At 37.3% G+C, this 19,453-nt stretch overlaps 1 protein-coding gene across 1 annotated transcript in view; it reads left to right on the top strand.

Moving 5' to 3' along the window:
- Positions 1–19,453, top strand: part of NT5DC1 (5'-nucleotidase domain containing 1) — a 125,426-nt gene that overhangs the window by 68,769 nt on the left and 37,204 nt on the right. The window contains exons 7-8 of the mRNA XM_058836272.1: positions 12,336–12,510; positions 16,489–16,586. Of these exons, the coding sequence (XP_058692255.1) occupies positions 12,336–12,510; positions 16,489–16,586 (273 nt within the window). The remainder of the gene's footprint in view (positions 1–12,335; positions 12,511–16,488; positions 16,587–19,453) is intronic.

A 19,453-nucleotide genomic window follows, 5' to 3' on the forward strand; every position in this document is an offset into this window, starting at 1 on the left:
AAGAAAGCACATACAACAAATGATATTAACACAAGAATCTGACATTTATGTTCAGATGTCAGTCCAAAAAAATAAATGAATGATGATGTCTTATTTTTGCAGAATGTAAGGTGCTGAATGCAACATGGTGTACTTCTGTCATTGGCTTTGTCAGGAATGGTAATTTAAAGACTGAAGGAGAAGTGGGTCTCCTTATATGTCTCTTTTCTTGGAAGTTAGTAACCAGTCCCACAGTCTGGAAAACAAAAGAGCTGCTTGTGTGTCATCTGGTTTCTTCATAAATATTCAGGGAAGACTTTTGTTGCTCTGTGGAAACTGCCTCTACAAACATTTTAAATATACAAGTATGAATTGTTCATGCAGTCTTTGCTTTCATAAATACTTCATCCTGTTTGGCTAAGCCCCATGTAATTGGAATTTGAATGGCAGGACTTCCTTCCTTGCAGCCTAGCAAGGGTTCGAGTGGTAACCAGGCACTTGCTTTCTGCTTTTTCCCATCAAACTGTTTAATTGAGGTTGTAGTGAGGAAGCAAGGAGATTGGAGCCAGGCTGTTGGTGGTGGAGGTGCTTGGAAACCCTCCTGTTCCACTGCCTACCCACCCATGAGAACAGTGTGCCCAGGAGTGCTCACTGCTGTATTGAGCAGGGTGGGTTCCCAGCCACCCATGCCAGATCTGCCAGCCACTGCAAGAGACCTGAAACACCGAGTCCTGTGTAACAGAAACAGCAACAGCATTTTAGGATATACTCTGTAAATACCCTATAAATGTATGGTCACTTAAATATTTTGAGGGAGATTTGGAATGATCTTTAGGGTCCGTTCCACCCTAAACCGTTCTATGCTTCTATTCTTTTATATCAAATATATAAATTGCCTTTAATTTCCAGAATTTCCTGCTAGAAGCTGCAAGGATCCTTACAAAAATAGCCTCAGAAAGCCAAGAGTGCTCATCTGTTTGACGTGTTGCTTGGATAATGTTAAAACAGGTGAAGAATCGAACCAGAAGAGATAAGAACACGGAATCACAAACAGAGCACCCAGAAAAAATTTCTTCATAACTTTTAAATAGATTTCTCTGTACACTAAACTCCAAAATCTGTGCTGACAACTTGACCAGCAAAGACCTTTTCAGCATTTTAGGTATAATTTTAATTCATTTCTTCTCTTCCCTTCTCTATAAGAGAGTGATGAACTCAACACACAGACTTTGCAGAAAATAATTTCATTTAGTTGTTCCATTCTTTAAGCATTCTCAATGGAGACCGTACATCTTGTTAAATTTCTGGAAAACAGCGTTTTTTCTTTGTTCTCAAGCTGATCACTTGGCCATAAAATAATGGAGTCTGTGCTCATGAAAATGGCTTTAGGGAGAGTTACCTCCCAACCTTCCTGTGGCAAAAGAGCTGGTACAAATGGGAAGGATGGTCTGCAAAGAAATTAGCATGAAGTCAGCAGTCTGTATCTGTTTTGGCTGGGTGAGTTTCAGACTTCTTGTTCAGGTTAGCAAAAACTGTGATTAACAGAGCTGTGCTACTGCTCTTTGCTGAATTAATTCCTTTTACTGCATACTAGTTAATTTTTCTAATGTGACCATAAGGGTAATTTATCACATTTATCACCTTGATAAATGTGAGCACATGCATCACTCATTCAAGCAGTGGATGGAGGTGGGGGGTGCACATTCATTGGTAATATGGAATCATAGTACTTTAAGGAAGTGTATAAAATAACTTGCACTTAGCACACTGCTGCCAAAGGGGTGGTTTAGGTGTTCCTAGCAGATGGCTTTCTAGCCTCTTTTTAAAGACCTGCACTGACAAAAATCATACAACATCCTTGACAGCTTTTCCAGTGCATCAGTACCACTCAAATCAGAAATCTTCATATCATTTTTAATCTAGGTTTACACAAGTGAAAGATTATTGCTTCTTGACTCATTGACCTTGGTCTCAGAGGAAAGATTATTCCTTTTTTCATTTTTTGCCCCGAGCATGAGCGTTCTCCATGTTTGAAGACTGTTATTATTTCCCTCTTAGATTTATGTTTAAGCTGTCAAATCACCCAGTGTTTTCCATGGAGCCTTCCACCCACCCCCACGCCCTGACCTCTGACAATTGCTGTTTGAGGACCACTGCCATTTGTGGCTGTGGAACTGCACGTTTCGGTTCTGTTCCGTCTTTTAAAAGTTTTGTCTAGAAATTTCTGAAGGTTTCAGTAACTAGAGAAAAGGGGAAAAAGTTAATAGCTGGGATTTGTACTCCCGACACCCATGGTGTGACGGTTCTTGATGGCAAGGGGGCTGCGGTGCTTTGAGGTGAGGACGGTGCCGGTGCCGGCGCCGGTGCCGGTGCCGGTGGCGCGGGGCTCTCACTCGCGGGCCCCCCTCGCTAGATGGCACCACCGGACCGATGGAGCGGGCAGGGAAGGAGCGCCGGGAAGGATGAGCTGGTGCTCCGGGAAGCTGCTCTTTCTCTTTCCAGTGCCGTGTGGCTGGACTATTGAGATGGAGAGCAAATACGCACACGTGGAGGCCTTGCTTCCTCCAGCCGTGCCGGGTTCTTAGAGATCAATGAATGGCTTTATACTGCGTCTCACTGCGCAGTCTGAATGTACCTTGACTCCCTGTCATTTCAACTCTTGGAGTCTTATCCTGATGGCCCTTGGTACATCTTCCTGTTAATATTTCTTTAATACACAGGGACTGAAAATATACTTCTGCAGCTCTGTAGGCAAAAACCATGAAAAGCACTTGGTATGTGTGTGATTTGAGAGCTGTATTACCAGGATAGCTAGGGTGAGATCCCAGGCAGGAAGAGTAAGGCTTTCATTTAATGTATTAAAATGTGATGGTGAGCGTAACAGTAGGTGGTACATTACCTACAATAGGAGTAGTTATTATTGAACACTACTTGTAAGATGACAGAAAGCACACGACTGGTAACTTTGTATATACACAGGGTAGTCATAAACATGAAAGGTGAGAAGCCTAGTCATGCATCTCCCCTGGTCACACTCTTCTGTAATGTCTTATTTTCTGATAGGTTTTCTGATACAATTTTAAATTCCTCAATTTTCAGAGCTCTTCTCCTGACTCCATTCTTGTGTAACTTGATTCTTGCAGTTTCCCACTGCCCAACAGATTGTTCTTGAAGTGTGCATGTGGCATCTATATATATATAAGAATGTTATATAGTTACATGTTATATAGTATAGGAATGTTATGTAAGAAGTAAAATGAGTCTGCTTACAGCTCTTGGTCCATCTGTACCCATTTGGAAAGTTTGCAGCTGTAGACCCGGAGGTTGGAATTAACACCATTTGTTCTTGTCAGTGCACAGTATCTTGGGAGACAGGAAAAGATTGTTTCTTGTTTTTTTAAAAAAAATTGTTTTTCTTTAATACATAAACATATGTATTTCTGTTTGTGTGTTAGTATGTACGTGTGCAAATATAATAGGTAGATCGTGCTGCTGTTTCCAGGAAAAACATTTCCGAGAACTGAAACTTCTTTCTTTCTGCAAGAAGTGCCTCCAAGTAGCTGATCCACTCAAAGTTTCAAAAAGAGTTTCATCTCTTCCCCAGAGCTATTTTAATTTGAGATCTCAGAAGCAGGGATTACCTGTAATGTCTTCTTGGTGGTGCAGGACAGCTGAGTAGGATTTTTAGTTTACCAGCAGCTGTAGTCTGTGTGTCATTGTAAGATATCTATCTACTGTATTTTATTTCTTTACTATGCACTTCATTTCCACACCAGTCATAAAAGCACATTTTACACAAGCCAATGGACTCAAGTAACCTTCATCAGATTCATAAATAAAACAGTACTTGAATATTTTACTTCCTGCCAAATTAGACTGCAGCAGCATCCTGGACAGATCCCATTTCCCATCTACTTAGCTGCGTTGAGTTGAATAGAACAATTTCCTCCTTCCATCCTAAATTGTTTTGCAGGTTTTTTTAGGTTGTCTTCACCAGGGGATATATTTTAAAGGTGTGTAAATTGACAACAGGTAGAGTTTAACAGGCATCTATGTATGCAAAATTTGTTGGGCAAGTAGGTTTTGAGTGCAAAGAGTTGTAATGTACATAGAAGAAAAATCTGAAATATACTTCCATGGCAAGTTTGTATGACAAATATATGTAAATCCTTATGTGTATAAGGCTAAGTATAAGTGAAGATGGAGATTTCCAGAATTTTTATGGTAATTTACCACTGATAGGTTGTCTTTCTGTAAATATTAATACCATGGCAATACTTATATAATTAATGATCCATGTAAATCTTTAACAGGAGGAAAAAATGTGGGTTGTATTGCCCAGAGCAATCACTATGCTGTCACCTTTCAGTCTTCCAAGCACACAAAAGTGGGTTGCATGAATCCTATCAGAAGACATTCTTGACAATAAACAAAGCAGATTTTCCTGCCTGCAGATTATTCACTTTAATTGTTCACACAGTGCAGTAGGGAGGATCTGGAGAATCAGGCTATTTAACTGTTTGTCCAGCAAAGGCCAGTTACCTCTGCACGAGTTTAGAGCTCAGCCCACGGGTTGTGAGAGTGTCATCAGAAATTGATTGGTTTCACACAGTTTGATAAATCTGATCTGTTATGCAAACTAGCATGGTAATGAAAAGCAGGGAAGTGAATTCTTTTGAGAAATAAATAATTTCCTCTAAAATATAACAACAGATCCTGTCCTATCTCCAGAGTACATCCTGCTTTGTAGTGCACTGGGGAAACACTACTATAAATAAATATAAATATGTATTGATCTAAATATTAACATAAAACAAGAAGGAAAATAAAAAAACAAGGAAAGAAATTCTGTCTCCAACTCTTGTGTATATAAAACGATGGAAGATCATTTGAACTACCTACATCAAGACAACTTCCTTACAAGTGTCATATGTCAGCAGTCATGGTGAGGTCAGGCTGCAGACTTTGCCACATACATGTGCTTCTCATAACTTTTTTTATTTGTGTTGTTACCCTTCTCTAAAGGAAGGGATTTGAAAGCTTGGGATGAGATGGGGCAAGGACTGCAGAGTGGTACTAACTCTGGCAGTGGGAGCAGTTAAATCAGCCATTTGGGAACACCAGTAAGAGCAGAAAACATGAAAATAGCCTGGATTTCTCTTTCAATATCCATGGACCTCAGTAAGAAGTAGGAATAACACTACATGCAAAAGCCGTGCCAGCATCTGGCTGTGGCATTGCGCTCCTAGGAGTCTTGACTGTTCTGCATCCAGGACATTGCTGATGGGGTGGGAGATGAGGCAGAGCTAGCAAGCAGGAGGGTGAAGATTAGGGGCAGATTGAACAGGATTCTCCCAGATAGGAAATGGTGAGGGGTTTCAGGAAATGGTACTTTTTAAGCTTGCTTGAAAAGTTTTTGGGGAGAAGTAGTTAACAAGCCATGTTTTCAAGAAATGATACAGCCTCACCTTGAAGCTGACTTCGGTTTGGGCCAGCCCTTAAACCTTGCACAGCCTTGAGGTTCTGGGCTGTCCATCTTTGTCTTTGGTTCTATCCCCTGCTACACAGGGGCAAGAAGGGGGTGGATGATGTTCAGGTAAGAGATGTCAGAGCACTAATGGCTTCTAATTTAGACATTGGGACTTCCCTTTAAATATAGCTAAAGGTTCTGTGATGTTCCTGACAGCATTTGTTATGGGAACCTCACCTCAGAAAGGAGGGAGAGTGGTGGATCCTGCCTTATAATATTAAACCAGAAGAAACAACATCTGCTCTTAGCTTCCTTAGGAAAATTTCTAGTCAATCAGACCCTTTTTCATTGGAGACCTATCTTTAGCTACCAAAGCATTTTAAATGTTGCAGTAAATTTCTCACAGGCCACAGGAGTAGAAAATAAGTAGAAGAGGAAATGACCCATGAAAAATTTGCAGAGGTGATGTTTTGTGTGTGTTCTGCTAAAATGTTTCCTTCAGTGAATTAAGTGTTTATATAGCACTGCAGCCACTATTAATCCAAGTAGTCATGTTTTCCCTAGCCCACCATGGACTCTTACCTTATGTCCACCCCCTTGAAATTAATCAAGGTGAGCACAGAATTGTCACCACTGGAAAATAGTTTATTTTAGAAAATGTGATCTATTTCTGCCTGACTGGAGCTGGATGTTGCTAAAAATATTGGGAATGTTAATGTTACATGGGCGGTAAACATCTTCTTTAACAGAGAGACAGGCAAAAGAGCCTAATGAGGCAGTTGATCCTGTAGTTCAACTGGTAATGTGTGATTAGTTCAAAACTCACGTGCCACTTGCAGAGGGTTTGCATTATGATCATAAAAGTCCCTACTTTTCTGAGAACACAGGAGGAAAAGTTTTTTCTTTAATTCGGTTTGACATCAAAATGTCAAATACTTCCCTATTTATAAGTCTGCATTATTAGTAGAATGCAACCGATCCTTAATACTGGTTTGGTTTTCATTTCTCCTTGTATTTCCTACCTCCTCTCTTCTGTCTGAATTTTGTAGGGTTTTTTTCCCTTTTCTATCCCATTTCTGTTTCATTTGTATACATAAGAGCATCTTGAAAGATACTGCTTAGTAAACAGCTACTCATATATCTGGCACATAATTCTTAGCTACAGCAAGCAGAGGTTCATCATCAGGTTCAGCTTTGTGACAGGCAGAAACTCACTGAGGTGTCATTCTGGATTCCTGCTCTCCACTGGCCAATTCATCAGTGCTCCTGTTTACCCCCCTCTTTTATCACAGAAATACCGCTTCACTCTTTTTTCTATTGAGAATGAGAGATTTGGTACCATAATATTAAAATCTCCTTTGCCTCCAAGCTCTTTTCATGTCTGCTCCTAATAAATGAAGAAGTGTAAATAGCTGGTGTTCTTCCTGCCTGAATTGGACCAGGATGTTTAACCCTTTGGCCTTTTAAGAAAGTTGTTCTAAAGAATTTCTCAGTCTTTCTAAACAATTGCAGAAAAAAGCTCAAAAGCTCAAAATATTTAATATTTGTTACTCTTCATTTTTGCTCTTATGACATTTGCCTCTTCCCAACCTCCTATCTTCCAGGACTGTCATTCTTTTATTCTGTTTTTAAAAAAAGTTTTTATCTCCTGGGGGAAGGAGAGGAGGATTTATCTCTTCCTGCTGCTCCCTGTTCCTGATATCTGCCTCACTCCAGGCCTCCAGAATGTAACCATATTTTGTCCAGACATTTCTGTACCACCCTTCATTATCTTTTCTTATTTTGCTTTAACATTTTCTTTCCTCTGTCTCTCATTTTGCTTCTGCTGCTTCTACTAGAACACACACTTCAGTTTAAATGAAAGGCAGTAAAAGACAACTTGCCTGGTGTGATTTAACCCCCTTTCTTCTCTTTCATTAGATTAAATTCAAGTTCTTTTGCAGAATCTTCTATTCTGAAGTAATTTTTCTTGTGTTTCTGTTGAATGCTCATGATAGCTGTTAGATTAGTTTATTTAGACAAGAGAAGAAGACAGCAACAATGACCAAAAAAGTGTCTCTTCACTCTAAAAACCTGAAGTGCTGTAAAGCTACAGTGGATAGGAATATACAGTGAATATAGTTGTTTGTATCATTGCTGATTGCAACTTTTATTGCAGCTCTACTCTGTTAATCAAATTAATAACTGTTACTTGCAATCTAGCATTAAGACAAAAATTAGGGAAGAACTACAAGTTCTTTCTCATGGCAGAGCTGCAAGAGAATTTGGCGATGGGTATTAATAGTTAGGCTATCATATTGCTTTTGAATTTAAAAGAGAGAAAAGGCACATTCCTAAATACTACTTTCATTGTAAGAGATTGTTAGTTGTTAAAGCCACTAAATACAAGCTACAAATTGGCAGTGTAAAGTTTATTTTTCTTGGCTGAATTCTATGGACTTTTTTTAGCCTCATACTTCTCTGCTTAGCTAAATTGTATAAATAGCAGATAAATTATTTTTAATTTAATCAAGTAGGTGCCTCTAGAAGCAGTGACAATACTAAGAAATACACTGTTCCTGTGTTTTAGTTCTGAACTAAAACCTTGCCAGAGAGGTGCCTCTTGAACATTTGCCCATTTTATAATCCAAATGGCAGTTAAGGGATGAAAACTGCAGTGTCCTGGCAGTACAGATTTACAGACATTGAGTTCAGAGGAGTCCAGAGCCAGTGGGGGTGAGCTGGCCCTGCCAGGGAGAGGCAGTGTAATGCAGAGCACAAAAGAAATACATAATTATTTTTCCACAAATGTAGGTATTATATTAGAACATTAAAATGCATACTCCAATAAAGTAATTTGTGACTGCAGTAGAGGGAGATTGTTGGTTTAAGGACTGGATTATTATCTGTGCTGGAAGATATGACAAGCATTGTACAGCCTCTGAGTATGGTCTGCGGATTCTGCATTTCCAGCATTTCCAGCTACAAAGTTCCCGTCCCACTTGCTATCACAGCTTTACACACAGTTAAACTGCTAGTCAAGACAATATGAGATAAATGTCAGATAAAACAAGAAAAAACATACTCCAAACTGGACACTAAAGAAACCTCTGATAGTATAGATAAAGGAAGTGATACTGCTTCAAAAATATAGACGATTCTACTTAATTGCATCCATTTCTATCTTCAGCTTGAAATGTATATATATATATTTATTCTTTTTCTGAAAGGATACTTGGTGGACTGCAAAAGCTATAATTGTTTTTGAAAGTGTATTTGGAAGATTATTATAAATCCCTACAGAGGCTAGTTGCTAATTTGCTATTCCAGGCTGTATTTCAGAGATAAACTTTAAAAGTTGTTTAGTAACAAGAATGAAAGTAGAAAAAATTGCATTTTTTCCATGGTAACATATACATAATACATTCCAAGTTTGTGTATAAAATGCTTAGATATTCACTTTCCTGATCCACATCATTCTATTAAGTTTTCTCATAAAATCACAGGGGATAGATATGTTGATTGTTGTGTTGATTGTCACGGTCTTCTTGTTTCAATTTTCTTTTATTAAATGCTTCTATTTATTTTGTGTAAGTGTTCACACTGCCAAAGGGCCAAAGGTTACTAATGAAGGCCTTGGCATGCTTGAAGGTAACTGAAAACAGCAGAGAATTTGAGGTGAAAGTTGGAACAGTTGTTTTGTTAATATTTTGCCTTCACTGATTTATGGGTATGTTGTAATATATGGCTGTCCATATAGCTGTATATTAAGTGATATTCATAAAACAGAGAGGAAAAAAAAGTAGAGATTTTATTTTAGGCAGTGTAGAGATAACAAACCATCAGTTGTGGATCTGGCAGTGACCACAAGTCCCCCACTTTGATACACTCGATTTGTAGACCAACAAAACTTTCCTAAAGTTTGCTTATCTTTCCATTTTTAAGAATATTTTCCAATTTGGATGGTCCATAAGCATCGCGTGCATTATTAATGGAATGCAGCCTATCAGGGAGGTTTACAGGCTAGAGAAATTTCTTATTCCTCCAGAACAGTGTTATTCTGATTTATTACTTCATTTTTCAAGAATGGAGCTGTATGACAGTTGCACAATCACTTGTTTTGATTTACTCATTATTGCTTTCCTCTGTTTGCTCTGATAAAATAATTTCTTTTCTGATTTCTCACTGATGCTTTGCTTAATAGTTTTCTCCTTACTTTTATTCTTTGTTTGGTTTAGAAAAGCACAGTGAAACATAAGCCATAGTGGAGAAAAAGGCTTAGGAAATCATTAGGAAATCACTCCATTTGTTTTTGAAGGTTTGACACAATGCGATTTCACCATCACATGTTAAAGCTTCTACAATTCTTTCTGACAACAAGGTGCCTGTGGCTCTGCAATACTCCCCAAAATTGGCTGCTGCTCTGGGTTAATGAGCAAGTTTTTTGGCTTTTATTTTATTTGGCTTTCAATCAAATCTTATAAGCTTTGGTGGTTAAACTCACTTACAGGTATGAGTTTGTATTCCCCCAAACTGTCTTCACCAGATGCAATAGTATGTTAGGAATTAAGTCAAACTCTGCTTTCCTGGGCCATGCTGGCCTAATTACACTAGAGTATGCGTTAACGAGGATTCTTCTGAGCTGCCTCTGCCTGATATGGCAAACAGCCCAGAGGCAAATTTCAGATCCCAGTGTCAAGAACTGATTCATTGCTTGTCTGCAATTAACAGCTGGGCTTCAGGGTCTAGATAGAGAGCTAGAATAAGACTCTCTTTCAGCTTATGTATTGAACCCAGACTTGTCGACCTTTTCCAATGTAGATGTAGCTCAAAGGCCAAATATAATAGATTTGTCACGTCGGAGATATAGCACAGATTGTGGAGAAATAAGACCGTTTTGATTAAATTAAGTCAAAGGCTTTAAATTGCACATCTAATAATGGTCACAGACAGTAAACGGCTAGAATAACAGGAAGGATAGAAAAACAAAGAGTGTCCAGGAGTAAAACAGATCTTTTTGTCTGAGATGATAAGTGTGATAGGTCACTATCACTGTTTATATAAATGAACTTTGCCATCTTTATTTTAATTGTTTTAACCTATGGGAGATAATGCCAAGCCTGCATTGTTTTGTGTCCCGCTTCCTCCTCATCTAATGTTGTGCACTTTTCAAAACACCGAAAAAGAAAAATTGTCATAACATAGCATATGAAATATTACTGCTAGTTATAATATGGAGGAAAAAAAAATGCAGTTTCTGCTCCTAGAAACTCTATTGCTCATCCCAAACAATATTCATGCCTCAGGAAAGAAGTAGGGAAAACACAACAGGAAACCTTCTTTTATAAATCTGCTTTGTTTAATCAAAATATCATTGTTCTTGGCTAGCTCTCAAGGCAAACGTCAAGGCATCCCATAATGCCAGCTGCAGGAACAGGCTTGTATTCTCCTGGTAGACACTGTTACACAGCCTGACCTAAATACAGCAAAGAACTGGAAGAGTGGCCTGGTTGTGAGTGGGGAGATTTTGTTTGGGAGACTGTCCTCAGATACACCAGTCAACCTTTTGGAAGAAATCTGTCAAGTTGTAGTACAGAATAATACATTTTTGCCTCCTGTCTAGTTCCAGGATAACAGCCAATTTGAAACTTCTTCTGGAAGACTTTTGTTCCCTGCCACCTATAGATGTTTGAGTGTGTAGTGTATGGAATGGTGTTATGTTTAGCACCCTGCATCCTTCAGTCTTTCTTTGATACTACTGATACTTTGATACTACTGTTTCAAACATGTATGTTCTCTTCCATTAAATAGCTAAAGTTCAAGTGGTTTAAATCTTACTTTTTCAAACTAGAGAACTGCATTACTCACATACCAGAAAGCTAAGTAATGTCTGGGATTTATTAAATCATTCAGCAAAGTTGACCACAGACAGTTGCATATAGAACAAGTGCTGGAAGAAAAATAATCTATGATGATGTTCATTATACTACAACACACACAGACCGAGAGCCAAATATTTGATATCATATCCGTCTCTACAATTATTATATTCCTTTTTAAACCTTTAACTAGCTTGACAGTTTTGGTTATACAGGGTTTGAGCACAGAGGAAATATGTAGAAATGTTAATTTTACATCATGGTAAAACAGCTATGGGCTGTTTATACAAGATGAATTTTTATTGGTGACTTTAATGAATAGCTAACCTTTACTGCCAAGTTAGTGTTGTTGTGCAATTTTTAAAATCTCACATTCCAAGTGTATTTGCAAAATTCTGCTGCTGTTCTATTTGGCAAAAAGTACATTATTGAAACTCAGATTGGAATAGGGCGGTTTTTTGCATCTGTTCCTAGTATTCCAAATACTTATGAGTCTTTGCCAGTTTATCAACCTTTCATAGATAAAGTGCTACTTGAGAAAAATGCAGAAGTAGTAAAATGGATGTTACTGATCAGTCAGTGCTAACGTAAAGTGTTAGAAGTAAGTGAACAGGTGTTCTATAGAATTTTAGGCCCTTACTACTTTCTAAACATTTAGTTGATTTTACAATCACAAACTGAGTATCCAAAAATTGAGCAAAGGCAAAAAGAAATAATTATTTCTTGCATGAAGCTACAAACTGAAATTTCTTTGCTATTAACTATTCTGAGCAAAAGAACATCAAACAAATAATTATGAAAATTCCACAATAAAGGAGAAAAGTCATGCAAGCTTATTTCTTCTACAGTGAATCCTCTTGGTTTGATTGGGGGTTTTGGTTTATATTATGTTACAGTCCAGAGAAAATTTTAAACTTTGCTTTGCCTTATTTTAATTGTGTTGTTTACACATAAAAGGATATTCGTTGTGTGGATTAAGTGGTTTGTGAGCAGGATTGGATAACATAATTATGCTTTAATTTTTTTAGAAGACTGTGGGATGTATTTCCCAGAAGTGAAAAATCATCCAGACAAATATTTACAAAGATGTCCTGAGTCTGTAAAAAAGTGGCTGAAACAACTGAAGAATGCCGGGAAGATTCTGCTGTTAATTACCAGTTCTCACAGTGACTACTGCAGGCTTCTGTGTGAACATGTTCTTGGGTAAGCACAAAGTCCATTTCAAATTATATCTGCTGAACAGCAACTGGAGATAAGCCTGAGTTATTGGGAAGCTAATTTGAGTTTTGTTTTTATGTACAGTGAATTATTTGGTTCTGAGTTTTCTGTGGGGCCCCTCTCCGGTAGAATGTTACAGGGTACTTGAGACAAAGGAGTCTGTCCATCTGTAAGCCTGTGAGCTGTACCTGACCCACAGCACTCTTATAACCTGCATCCTTTTGGAGGCATCATGGTGGAATTGAAGATGACAGGGAATTATCTTTCAGGCCTATCCTATACACCATCTGGTTCCTAATTTTATTATAAAATTTTGCTAGACTGCCTTATTTAAGCCACTTCCTTTCTTGCTCCTCCAGCAGTGAATGCAACTAGTAGTACTATTGCATTTCCTTGCAGTAAATCTGCAGGAAAATCTTACCAATACTTTTTCCCATTAGTGGTTTCTTGTGAGCAATCTGCTTCATCACAGCAGAAAAGATAAAACAGGCACTTCATTGCACTTGGCGACTGGTTGAGATTGCAGTTGCTGATCACAGCTGTTTTTAGCATAATGTTAACATGACCTGTCAAGTGAAATTCAGTGAAATTCAGCAGAAGTATCACTTAGAAAAAAAAATTAATCAGTGATGCAGATAGTGAGGTGGGTGACAGAGTGAGACTTAATTGATTTTTAATCAAAGAAACAAAGTAGTTCAGTATAAGCCTACCTTGGCTATCAGGATATGCCAGGGAACAGCAGAATGAATACAGCAACGCTGTAAGAAAAGCACAGGTAAGGAAAAAGACAAAGTACCTTCCAAAACCAGTCCTGCCAGTATCACTTCTCTTTTGTACTCTCTAGGCTAAATGCTAAAAAATGAAGCCTCAGCTGTGCCAGTTCTCACTGCTTTGCATGATCGTTATACTTGCTCCTTTGAGGGGCAAATCTACCCCCTGACAAAAAGGAATTATTCTTTATGAGCAAGATTCCTGTGAATTAACTCTTTTGTGTAAATCTGTGCAGTTATTTCCTAAATTAAAATTTGGTATAAAGGTGAATTCTTGGCCACATATAAGGATTTTGGCTTTCTGTTCCTTGGTGAATAGTTGTCGTACTGTATTAGGAATGGCGATAGTGACGACACAGACTCTCAAGCTTAGTTGCAAAAGAGAGATTTGTTCTTCAAGATCCTTTTTTATAGACAGTTCTGAAAGGGTCAGAAGGGGTAAAATGTCTATTGGCCATCAAATCAACACATCACCATCACTAGACAGTTAGGAACAACGCCCCTTGACCATTTCTTGCAAGTAAACAACAAGGAGACAAACAACACCTGCAAAGGTTGTTTTCCTTCTCCAAGCACTGTTTGAGTTCTTCCTCACATTTCTCAGGTCACACTTTCTCAGGCCAGTGTGAGAAAGTTATGTGACTTGGTTTCACACAGATGCTGTGCTACCTGCCTGATCTCTCACATTCAGCATCCACAAATAGTGTTCAGCTGTTTAAGGTAGCTGTAGAAATCCTTCTGGAAGACGGTAAGCAAGATACCAGAAATGAACAGTTGCCTTTCAAAACACCAAAGAAGATATTCTGCTAGAAGGATACTGTGTCACTCCCTCTTTCCAGCCAGCAGGCCGGTTAACTAGATGTTTAAGTGTTGACAGGAGCACACCTAAAGATGAGTCAATCATCACATAGTCTCTGAAGCCAAGTGTATTCCACTTTTTCAGGAATATTTGCCACCTCAAAGTGAGGAACTTCTTGAAACTGGTCATTTTGTTTCCCTCTGTGGTTAGTCAGGAGAGAAACCACTGGGCATTATCCTTGGCAATTCATTCTGCATTGTAGAATTATGTCTGATATAAGTGAGATGAATTAACCTTTCGAGAACGTGGATGTTTCTCCATTGGCTCTGTCTGTGGTGTCAACCACTATCTGCATTCAGAGTGCAACTTTTAGGAGGCTAAAGTTATAATACATGTATAAGGTACATCCTGCCCTTTGTGCTAGCAACTTATTGTAACCAGAGGCCACTCTACCAATCACAGGCAGTAACTGGAACAGATGTGCTTTATATATAGTGTTACATAGTAATGTAACACTAAGTTTCACATAAAACCACTAGCTTTGTACATGAGATTAAATATATTGTTTCAAAAAAGGCCACAGATAACGCATTACCTCACACAACACAGTTTTTCAACAGAAAAATAGGAAGTTATCAAATCTTCTGAAAAGTCTGTTTGTTCTGTTTTAATTTTTTTAAACAAAGCACTTGCCACTTTTTCCACAAATCAGAGAATCATAGTCATTTAGGTTGGGAAAGACCTTTAAGATTATTGAGTCCAAGCATTAACCAAGCACCTCTGTGCTCACCACTAAGCCATATCACCAAGTGCCACATCCACATGTTATTTGAAAACTTCCAGGGATGGTGACTCCACCACAACTCTGGACAGACTGTTCCAATGCCTGACCACCCTTTCTGTGAAGAACTTTTTCATAAAATCAAATCTAAACCTGCTGTGGTGCAACTTGAGGCCATTTCCTCTCATCCTCTCACTTGCTAATTGTTCTTTGTTGTGCTTCTGAAATGTTTGCTTTGTTTTGCAAATTCAAGCTTAATTTACCCAGGATGGATTATTTGCACCAGGCGCTAATTTGAAAAGTTTATCTCTGTTGATACTTTTCACCTGAGAACAGAAGAACCTGGTCTGTTTGCTCAGCATCTGGAATCTTTCACATGGAAGCAAATTTTAAAAACACACCATTTGATACTGGTTCTTTTAAAAAAGACAAAGGTTTACATATGGTCACAAGTGGAGAAAAAAAGAAAGACAAAGCTAAAATTTCATTAGAGAAGGAAATTTAAAGGACATTTATTTTAAGGCTGGAATGTAATTTTGAGCACAACCCAAAAGCTGTCTCTCATAGGGAGAGCATTCAGTTTTTGATAAGATATCTCAGTCCCATGGAAAATCATTAATTATTTGAAAATGATGCAGTTAACTGGTTTACTTCCAGCAAACTTCCTCTACTGCTGATAGCATTTCAGTGCCTGTGTCCATCCTGGACTTGCCATCTTTGGTTTCTTTGTTCCATGCAAGAGTGTCCATCATTTGTTGGATGTTGTAGGCAATGTAGTCACCTAAGCAATGAAATATTTCTAATAAAATAAAATACATCATAGAGGAGGAATGTTTTCATATATACTATGCTGAGACAGTCAAACCCATTTAAACTAATGGTATTTCCACAGTTCAGATAACAACCTGTATATATGGACCTAATGATCTTTGAAAATCTGAATTTAGTTGTGGAATTCAGCTGGCAGATGAAGACTTGAAGCTGGTGACTATTTGTAGTCACATGTCCAACCTACCATCAGGGATGTAGTGAGAGCAGCCAGTGGAGTCTGAAGAGAAGAGTTCAGCTGTCAAAATGTTGCTTCAATTTTCGAATATGTGAAATCACACTATCATTTTAATTGGCTGTAAACTGGATCTCTGTTGTCTGCCAAGGGCCTGTGCATACCTTCAGTATGGATATCAACACTATAAGCACCTGTGTTTAAGTGTCTTCAGTTACTTCCTACCCCATCCCTTTGGATATTCTTCTTTGAAAAGAAAACCCTGCATTTACAACTTTCTGTTCATGTCCATGCATATGTTGCCATCTCAGTTTAAAAATATGTCATCTGTTACATGTTCTCCTGAGATCAAGTAATCTTTTTTACAAATAATGAGTGTTCCCAAAGATCACTCACTGTGAGTTTGACTGTTTTGACAACCTCAGGAAAAGAAGAATAATAGTGACATTGAACAAGCATTTAAAAAAATAAAAAAAGTTACAGAAGCAAGTGCCTTAAAGTGCAAGTGCCTTAAAGAAATATTCTGATATTTTCTTAAGTCTTAAAGAGTATTTCATTACATCTTAACTAATTTGTTAGTTTAACTAATCACATTTACTTTACTTCCTAGGAATGATTTTGAAGAGTATTTTGACATTTTGATCACAAATGCTTTGAAACCTGGTTTCTTCTCCCATACACCAAACCAAAGACCTTTCCGAACTCTTGGTAAGTTGCAGCTGTAAATTCCTTCTCATCCACTTACCTCTATGGGGAAAAGAAAGAAAAAGAAAAAAAAAACAAAAAGGCAACTGAACATTGGCAGTGGGGTGGGAAATGGACTAAAATTCTGTTAAGACTGAAGAGCACTGAGAAATTAAAAATTACAGTGTTGAGGACAATTAAAAGGCAGAGCTGTGATAGTAATTAAAATTGCACTGGGGCTTAAATATTGCACCATTAATGAAAAAAAAATTTTTCTTTGTTGTGCTCACAGGGTCATGCACAGAAAACAAAATTTAGTTCTGGGAAAAAAGACAGAAATATTTAAAGAATTTAAAGGAAATTCAAAGAACTGTACAAATAAAATTGTAAAGCTGAAGGAAAGAATTTACGATGGAAATCTGACAGCACTAAGTGTGTTTACTTTGGCTAAATAATGACAGAGTAGGTGAAAAGGAAGTGCCCCTGTACTCACTTAATTTAATTAAAACAATCTGAAACACTTGGCAATATTGTCCATTAGGTAATTAAGGCTGTGACACAGAAGGTTTATAAGAGCAATGTTCATTGAACTACAAATAACAATGTAACATTGCTGAAGACAGTTAATTTTTCCATAATTTGGTAAATATCTTTATGATTAAGTTACCTGAAAACTAATCTTATAGCCAAAATAAGTCAGCATACACTGAACCATAGTTTATCATTTTATGACAGGAGTCAGTGTTCCAGCCCAAAAGAAATTTTGCTTGTGGAACTTTTACAGTAAAATTAAAACAAGCAGAAAAAATACATATTGAAACTACATTTTAACATTTCACATATTTATATAGGAAAATAAGTATCTTAGGTGTGATTTTTAAAGGATTAGTTCAATTAGTTGCCAAGTTGACAATTTGAGAAAAAAGTAATCTCAGAAGGGAAATTGAAACTATTTGTATGAAAGGAGAGAGGGGAATAAAGTTATAAAGGGTGAAAAAGGTTTCGTTCTGCAACCATTTGATTTAGTTTCATAAAAGCCAAATTGAAAATAAAATGTAATTCATTTTGGATTTCTTTTAAACAAACTGATTAGCCTGACTTCCTGAGGAAATCCTGCTGTGTCCCTCTGTCAGCAATCCAGCCAGGAACTTTTGGACCTGTTGGACAGTTTCAGTAAATTTAATAGACAGCCAACAAGCTCCAAGATACTTTGATAGGTGGCAGGTTTTTGTGCAAAAAAAAGGCAGAATAAAGGGAGAAGACCAAATTACTCTTTCCATTGATTATATGTAGGATTGGCACAACGACCACATTACACTGTAAGGACCAATTTTCATGAAGCTGTTTCTTTCTCTGCCTTCAAACAGGAACAGAATTTTCTGGAGTCCTCTTGTTGTCTTAGTGGTTTTCATTCAGTTTATATCTTGACAATGCAAAGGGGCTCAAATGTCAGTCAATCACTCATTATGTTAATACCTTATTAATGCAAAATAAAATGTAGTTTGTGTTCTGGACACTTCACTATCTAAATAAATAAGGGACACAAATGTAACTAAAGCAATCACCAGATAAATAATTTGGTGAAACTACTAATTTGGGAGTGTATTTTTTTTTCTTAATATGTTTATATTCAAATGATAGTAACTGGTTTCTTCTGAAAGACCAATCACAACATTCAAAGCAAGGACTTACACACATAGGACAGGTTTTTAGAGACATGTTTAAAAGTGCTATAGAGCTTGTTTAAGAGTACATGAAGTTTAAATCATAAAAGTAGGAGCATTTATATGAGAAAAAGCCCAAAATAATTATAATTTCTATAATGTTTATTTTGCTGCCCTACCTCTGTATTCCTCACAGCAGCTGAAACAGTATACAGTGATGTTTCTAATATCTTGGCAGGGAGCAGTTTTCCAATTTTCAGATTCTTTTTTTATGGCTATCTTTCATATCAGAACCACTGAAAATTCAAAATTTCAACTTCTAGTTTCTCTCTTCCTGTTGGCCTTCAGGCAGAAGAGTTTGGTCACAGTGCTGCAGATCAGGGAGACAAAATTTCCATATTTTTCCTTTGAAAAAGTAAAAATCTGTAGGTGGACATCATAGTAAATATTTTCTTAAAGCACAGAGACTAAACTTTAGCTAATTTAGGGGAAAAAAAAACTTGTTCTAGGAAGAAATGTGTTGTAGAAAATGAACTGAAGCAACTGGTTATCATTGTTACCCATTTCTCCAGGTCTGAATCTCAGCCATGTTCTTCCAACCATCAGTAGCTCTGAGCTGCAATAAATTCCTAATAATACCATATTTTATTTTTTTACTTAAGGACAAGGCACAAAATATAGAATGTGTTCTTACTTGCAAATATCCCACGTGTTGCACTGTGCACTGGAGCTAAATGTTATTTATATGTAACAGGACTTCTGCTGCAGATTTACTAAAGGAAAGGTTTTAAAGTTTACTAAGGAAAAGGATAAATTCTTTTCAGTGAATAAGTTCAAAAGGCAATTGTACTCAGCAGTCATTTGAAGGAGAATGAGAAACAGGATGAGATGACAAAGGAAGCATTGTCTGGAAATGTGATATTGGGTAACAGCTCTGAAAAAGTGGGGTTTTTTCAGTAGACAAGTAATTTTAGAGCTAGTCCATTTAGAAACCATGAAAAATTATTTTAATTGCTCAATTAAAATTGCATCACTATTTAATTTTCATTTCAAGATGTGCATCATCTAAAGCAACTAAAACACTGTTTGAAAGCCTAAAAGATTTGTGTGACTGGGGCACTGAAAAGCACAATAGTTATTTATTTAATTTTGCATAATTGTCTTTCAAAGTACCATTCTGTTAAGTGGAAGAACAGTTTATATGTATCTTTACAGATTTTAGGACAG

The sequence above is a fragment of the Poecile atricapillus genome, chromosome 3 (genome assembly GCF_030490865.1).
Source record: "Poecile atricapillus isolate bPoeAtr1 chromosome 3, bPoeAtr1.hap1, whole genome shotgun sequence".
Lineage (NCBI taxonomy): Eukaryota > Metazoa > Chordata > Aves > Passeriformes > Paridae > Poecile > Poecile atricapillus.